Genomic DNA, 7,703 nt, shown 5'->3' with positions numbered 1-7,703 from the left:
CAACATCCTGATAAATCTTTTCTGTACTCTCTCCAAAGCCTCCACATCCTTCTGGTAGTGTGGCGATCAGAATTGAACACTATACTCCAAGTGCGGCCTAACTAAAGTTCTATAAAGCGGCAACATGACTTGCCAATTTTTAAACTCAATGCCCTGGCTGAAGGCAAACACGTTGTATGCCTTCTTGACTACCTTTCCACCTGCATTGTTACTTTCAGTGACCTTTGAACCTGTACATCCAGATCCCTTTGTCTATCAATACTCTTATGGGTTGTGCCATTTACTGTATATTTCCTATCTGTATTAGACCGTCCAAAATGCATTACCTCACATTTGTCTGGATTAAATTCCATCTGCCATCTCTCCGCCCAAGTCTCCAACTGATCTATACCCTGCTGTATCCTCTGATGGTCCTCATCACTAATTGCAAATCCCCAACCTTACTGTTGTCCACAAACTTAATCCAGTTACATGTTCCTCCAAATCATTTACATATATTACAAACAGTAAAGGTCCCAGCACTGATCCCCGAGGAACACCAGTTGTCACAGTCCTACATTCAGAAACGTAACCTTCCACTGCTACCCTCTGTATTCTTTGACAGAACCAGTTTTGTATCTACCTTGCCAGCTCACCTCTGATCTTCACCTTCTGTACCAGTCTGCCATGAGGAACTTTGTCAAAGGCCTTACCGAAATCCACGCAGACAACATCCACTACCCTTCCCTCAATCACCTTTGTCACTTCCTTGAAAAACCCGATTGAGTTTGAGACATGACCTCTCCTTCATAAAACCATGGTGCGTCTCACTAATACGTCCACTTATTTCCAAGTGGGAATAAATCCCGTCTCGAAGTATCCTCTCCAATAATTTCCCTACCACTGATGTAAGGCTCACCGGCCTGCAATTACCTGGATTCTTGCTACCCTTCTTAAATAAAGGAGCAACATTGGCTATTCTCCAATCCTCTAGGACTTCACTCGTAGCCAGTGAGGATACAAAGATTTCTCTCAAGGACCCAACAATTTCCTCCCTTGCACCTCTCAGTGTTCTGGGGTATATCCCATCAAGCTCTGGAGACTTGTCTACTTTAATGTTTCTCAAGAACCCCAATACATCCTCCTTTTTGATCTCAACATGACTCAAACTATCTACATATCCTTTCCCAGACTCATCATCCACCAAGTCCTTCCCTTTGGTGAATACTGATGCAAAGTACTCAAAGAACAAAGAACAACCCAGCACGGGAAACAGGCCCTTCAGCCCAACGAGCCCGCGCCGCCGCATCACCCTACACCTATTCTACCCTGCATGTCTATGAATGGAACCCTTAACTTAGCCAGATTCAGGGGAGAATACTCATTAAATACCTCTCCCATTTCTTCTGACTCTACGTATAGATTCACTCCGTTGTCCTCGATTGAGCCAACCATCTCCCTGGCTACCCTCTTGCTCTTTATATATGTATAAAAAGTCATGGGATTTTTCTTAATCCTACTGGCCAATGCTTTTTCATGACCCCTTTTAGGCCTTCTTACTCGTTGCTCAAGTTTCTTTCTACTTTCCTTGTATTCCACGCTTGCTTCGTGTGTTCCCAGCTTCTTAGCGTTGACAAATGCTTCCTTTTTCTCTTTGACTAGGCTCGCGATATCTCGTTATTCAAGGTTCCCAAAATTTGCCATACTTATCCTTCAAAAGACATTTAAATATCACATTTTCTAACCCTTTAATGTGTACATGGGTGAATTGGAAGGGTGAAGAGAGAAACATTTCAGCAAAGTAGCTTGATGGAAAGACTTCAGCCTTCACATGCATGGTAGCACAGATGCAATAAAAACAAAGACTAGTCAGCATTTGAAAAGTTTATTAAAGAAAAAGCTCACTGGAAGTTCACTAAAGTTAACAATTTTGCATTATACAAAGCAGATCTACTTTCCTGACAGAATAATTAACAAGAATCTGAGTGTTTTTTTTTTATACACAGTAAATACGTGAATCCCATTTTCCTTAAAAATATGCAACTTGTGGCTGAAGTTGAAAAATACAGAGCGGAGCTGCAACAATCTAGATTTGCTAGAAACCCTTTTCCATTATGATGGAAATATATAATATTCTTTACAGAAGCCCAAAGTTCAGGTTATACAATGCATTACTTGCCATAACCACATTATTTTACAAATACTTCCCAATGCAAATGCGTCATATCTGAGACAACCTTGACCCTGCAGTACCCTTTGTAGAGCCAAAGTACTGTATACTGCAAAAGATGGCACTATGTTAGAGAGCAACCTCATCCACAGTTATAAAGCTTTTACTCACTGAGTTCACTATTCACCTCCATTTGTATAAGTCAACATAAGCAAGTGTTATAAATCATAAGCAAACAAGTTATTTGGAACATATTTAAAAGAAAATTAGAATTAAAAGTAGTCCATTTCCCATAAACTCTAAAAAGGTACATTTTGTAAGTTACATACACTAAATTATATTAACTAATTATATTTAGTAATACATTTATTTGACGGGGATAACACTCCATGAACTTATATTGTTCAAATAAAATACAGGCAGTTACTCTGAGGACCTCCAAAACAATGAAAAATGCTAGCATTCAAGTTACTTCATTTTTTCTTCCATTACTGGTACCGACAATTTGTTTTTAGGTGGATTGGGGAAGAGAAGAAATATTAAACAATCTAGCAATCAACTGAACATTGAGAGAGTAACTTTGCAAAGAAAAAAACGTTAATTTTCAGGAAATCCTCCAAATTAAAATTGAAAAAGCCACAGGCAAATTGAGAACAATAGTGAGGTATAAACACTGATCAGAACATGTTTAAATAATATTATAGGAACATATAAAAGTCAGCTGCATACTAAAGTGTTCATAGTTATCACTTCCCTTTAAATTTATTTCAAATATTTGTCATTTTTATGTCTGAATGTTCAATGTGTTTTGACGAATTGGTCTATAGCACTAAACTGGAAAAAAACAAAAAATACTTTGTAGAAGCTAAATGAGGAGAAGATAGTTTCCAGTAAATTTTGTTCATCTTTGGATTCTGAAAATGAAAGTACAAACTCATAGGGAGGCATTAAATGCAAACAGCTTGTTAAAAGGTCCAGATGACCTAGACATCTACAGTAATAAATACTATAAAATATTATAAGGTCAGTTATTTCTATCAAATAAACATTTATAATTAGAAATGCACATTACATTTAAAAACTTTTGATACTTTATGCGCAGACATTGTATCGAACACAAACCTATTACACACCTTCAGTATTAACATCACATACACATAGCTCAAGACAACAACAGTAAAGATTGAAACCATTTTGGAATTGGGCTGAATGACGTTTGAGGATCTCTCTAGATACCACTGGACAGGAAGACTGCTAGTTAGTGGTTCAATGGGCATTCCATGTGGTTCAATACATTTAGCAGTTTCTACAGAATGGACACTGGAAAATACATTACAGATTACTTTGCAGGTATTAGTTTATAACAAGTGGCTCTCTCATTTTTGATTACACCAAGTATCATTTGTTTGACTTCTCCAAAGTTTGCCACCAACACAAAGGCATTTCGGCAGTAACAGATGTGAGGAAAAGTATGGTTGCTGAGCTGTTCCATCCAGCTCCATTATGAAACTCTTAAGAATATGAACGGTTGCCATTTTAAGTTTTAAAAAATATATTCCTGTCTATTCCCAATGTTAAAAAAATTCCCTGTTCTTAATTCATGGTGCTGCAGAGGCCGATTGTTACATCGGACACACCTTACACAATCAGGCTGGTCTTTCCACATCAAGCATATTGGAAACATTCAACAAGTAGTCTTTCTGGGAAAAGGGAAAGTAAGCCTCCGCAATTCATTCACATTCTATCACATCCACGTACTTGCAACACTGATGTCACTTCAAAGTAGATTGGTGGATTTTCTGCAGGAAATCCATTTTGCAATATTTAAAAGCAGCTTAACAGAAAACATCTTTAGAATGTGCCTCCCAAAATAAAAAATAAATATATAAATAAGATGGCCTGATTTAGATTAATAACCCACCCAAATAAATTTCCTTTGTTTTAAACTACTTATACATTTGCTGACTGTGGTCTAATCATAAAGCTAGAAAATGGCAAGTATACAATTTCCTGTTTTTAAAGCTTGGCAGAATAGTTTTAAAACAAAAACTTTCAACATGGTAAATATTTCTAGACCAAAGTTAATTAGATTTAAAACAAAGTTACAGTAAAATAGATTTTATTTTAGGCTGCTATATTTCTCCAGTTCATCTGGCTGCAGATTACAAGAATGCTTGCACTCTGCATCCCCACCCACCCCCTCCAAATATTTTGTTTAGTCTCAGAAATTATTTCCCACACTAGTGTAATCATTTTAGAGTGACATAGATATCTGGCAGTTGTAGACACAAACTATACCAACATTCAACAGCACAACATGACCCGAGATGGGGAAGACAACTCGAATTAGCTTTCTTCAAAATTACATCATTACACAGCCTTAATGCTTGATGTAGCACCTTGTAAACTACTGTAAATATAAAACAAACCAGGGGAGAAATACAAGAGATGTATAAGGCACACCCAGTATGTTTGATGTGGCAGATTCAAACTCCCAAAGAGCATGGAACAAAAACATGGAAAATGCAAACTTGGTTATACTGCTTCAGTTTTAAAGAAATGCATTTATGTTAATCAATGATATTTAAAGCAGTGGTGTAAGTCTGATGCATAATTATTGTTGCATTGGTAATTCGAGTCCCCAGATCTTAAATTTAATACATAGAAACTCGATCAATTATTTATATTTATAAGTACTTTTTAAGCTGTGGCACATCCCACTCTTACTTTAAAAAACATTCAGTTAAACGAGAAGCATTTCCGACAAACACAGTATTCACTGTAAAGGATGTCAGTTCATATCTGGTACTGTCCAGCTGTGCATTTCTCAATGCTAACTCCTGTCTATATACACTGTAGGTTTAGATAAGATGCTCACCTAGTGAAGCAGACCAGCAGATACTTGGAAGTTAGGGTAAGCTGTGTTGGTGATGCAAGCAGCTGCTACTCATTTGTCCAGCATCTCAGGTTACTATAACCATATGAATGTTGTACATCTCCTGTACAAGGGTGCATGCATTCTGTACAAATGTTACACTAAACCATTTCAGACAATTCACATATCCAGTACACAACATTCAAAAATGAATGCAGTAAGGTACTCACATTACAATGTCTTAAAATGGTCAACTGGCAATAAATCCGTTCATAATTATACCAACTGTGCTAGAAAGTCAATGCTGTTCACAAAGAACTGTAAACCACAGTTACAGCACAGCACATCTTTCTACTTTCGTGGATTAAGTAAACTTCCCAAGTAGGTCACAGCACCTAACCTGGAAAGGAAGTCTGGCCTTGAACATACTATTGCCTCTCACAATTGAGTTCTTAATATACCCTGTGATAATTTCTGATTCAGCTCAGAAACTGAACAGTATTCAAAAGGTAGGCAAACTCTTGCATTCCTTATAGTTGTTATTAATGTCTATGGAACTATTAAATAGAACACAAAGTAAAACACAAAAGTACGCATTGGAGATTCCATGTAAGATGACTTGGTTTTCTTAGCTCTGGTTGCTTGATTAGTGTAATGTAAAAGTTGCTAGTCACAGTGTTTACATGATTGCAAACAGAAAGAAATGATCCTTCATAATTGGGAAAAGCTTCTGAAGCTCTTTCTGAGATATTTGTGAAGAAGTGTCATATAAGCGTTAAAAATAGTTATATGTACTGTGTTCAAAAATAGTTTAATCAGCGTATAACTCGTCATAATTTTTGATCTGTAAAAGGTCAGGAGCCTATTTACAATTAGAAAAGTGGAAACAGCGACGTGAAAAGATTGAGAAAATAAACAACAGATTTTTCAGGTCTTCTGTCCACCTTTTCCAAGCTCATGGTAACAGGTTAGCATCCAGTCGGAGCCAATGTAAACCCTGACGAGTGTAGCGTACGAGATCAGTCATACTGCTACTGCTGAACACCAAAGGATGCATCACTTTATCCAGCTCCACAAAAAAGTCTGTAAGCAAGAAAACAATCTTTCAATAATTTCATTCATTAACATTATTAGCACTAACAATTACTGAAACTTCTAAGTATTTACCTGAAAAACAGCAAGATAATTTAAAAAACAATAATCCAAGTATTCATTTGCACAATAGTACAAATGTACTATTCAACTTATTTTCCCATTGGTACATGTGGTATTAATTATCGCAAGGAGGGAAAAAATAAGAGCAGAGGAGGTCATTCACCCCATCCAGCCAAAGCAGAAAATCAAGATCAATAAAATCAGGGCTCATCTTCTAACTCAGCTACACTTTCCAGCATTCTTCCCATATCCCATAGTATACAAGGGCCCATCAATCTCTGATTTGAATGGACTCAATGACTGAGCATTCACAGCTCTCTGGAGTCAAGAATTCTCAAAGTTCACAATCCTTTGTGTGAAGGAATTTCTTCTCATTTGGCCAATCCTTTATTCAGAGACTGTGACCCAGTTCTAGACTCCCCAGCTAGGGAAACATCCTCCCAACATCTAACCCATCAAACTCATGGAGAATTTTATGTTACAATGAGATCATCTCCCATTCTTTTAAACTGTAGGAAACACAGGTCTGGTGGACTTGATTTTGTCTCATAGGCCAAATGAAGCATTTTCCAGGAATAAGTTAGCAATCCAAAGGCAGTGCTTCCCAAAGTTTTCCTCAAAGTGACCCCATTTTGAGACCTGAAAATTTCATGATATGACCCAGAGTAAGTAGGGGTGTAGATAGGTTTCTGATAGACAGGGGAATTAAGGGTTATGGGGAGAAAGCGGGAAAGTGGAACTGATCCACTTCAGATCAACCATGATCTTATTGAATGGCGGGGCAGGCTCAAAGGGCTAGATGGCCTACGCCTGCTCCTGTTTCTTATGTCCTTATGTTGTTATGTTCTTCAATTTGAGTGAAGGGGGTGAGAGATATTTGTGACAGCGAAAGGGGGGTGGGGAGGGAGAGATGATGTATGAGTCAAGTACTTAAACTGCAGGGTTTTTAAAGAAAAACACGCTATTTCACAAGTTTTGTGTAGCAGGAATCTGTTAGGCTATACCCACCAGTAGAAATAGTGCAAACGTACAGAATTAGCACTCAGTCCGAGCTTCACGGCAGCCATTGCTGTGCCAGAGTTCACAACAGCAAAAGCTTGTCTTGTGAGTTCCCTTTCATCTGTAAGTGACTTTGCCCAATCATATTATGATTTTATAAGTGCTCTGGTGCCTCTTAATATTGGATTCCAGCAATTTGCTAATTGTACATGCAAACAGGTTTGTAGTTGTGTTTTCACTCACTTCTTTCTTGAATATTTGGGGTTCACTTGGTACCTTTCAACTTACAGTACAATTTCTAGAACCTAGGAAATTTTGGAAAATAAAATGTATCTGCTATCTCTGTTAACTATTTCACTTAAAACTCTAGGGTGTAAACCATTAGACCGATGGGATTTGTCATCTTTTAGTATTCCATAGTAGACATAGCATCCACAATTATACTCCTACGCTAATTAAGTTGTTAGAACAAATCATCTAAATTCAATTTTTAACAAATTTGAGCTAAAAAGGCTTGGGACTGTG

At 37.4% G+C, this 7,703-nt stretch overlaps 1 protein-coding gene across 6 annotated transcripts in view; it reads right to left on the bottom strand.

Moving 5' to 3' along the window:
• Positions 1–1,848: 1,848 nt before the first annotated feature.
• Positions 1,849–7,703, bottom strand: part of aff4 (AF4/FMR2 family, member 4) — a 103,816-nt gene continuing 97,961 nt past the window's right edge. For all 6 annotated transcript variants that reach the window (XM_080201365.1, XM_080201366.1, XM_080201368.1 and 3 more), the window contains one exon: positions 1,849–6,107. In XM_080201365.1, coding sequence (XP_080057491.1) covers positions 5,980–6,107 — 128 coding nt within the window. In that variant the 3' untranslated portion in view covers positions 1,849–5,979. The remainder of the gene's footprint in view (positions 6,108–7,703) is intronic.

Source organism: Carcharhinus amblyrhynchos, chromosome 13, assembly GCF_965287045.1.
Source record: "Carcharhinus amblyrhynchos chromosome 13, sCarAmb.v2.hapA, whole genome shotgun sequence".
Classification (NCBI taxonomy): domain Eukaryota; kingdom Metazoa; phylum Chordata; class Chondrichthyes; order Carcharhiniformes; family Carcharhinidae; genus Carcharhinus; species Carcharhinus amblyrhynchos.
Note: the sequence above shows the minus strand (reverse complement) of the source record. Positions and strands in the feature narration are given on the sequence as shown.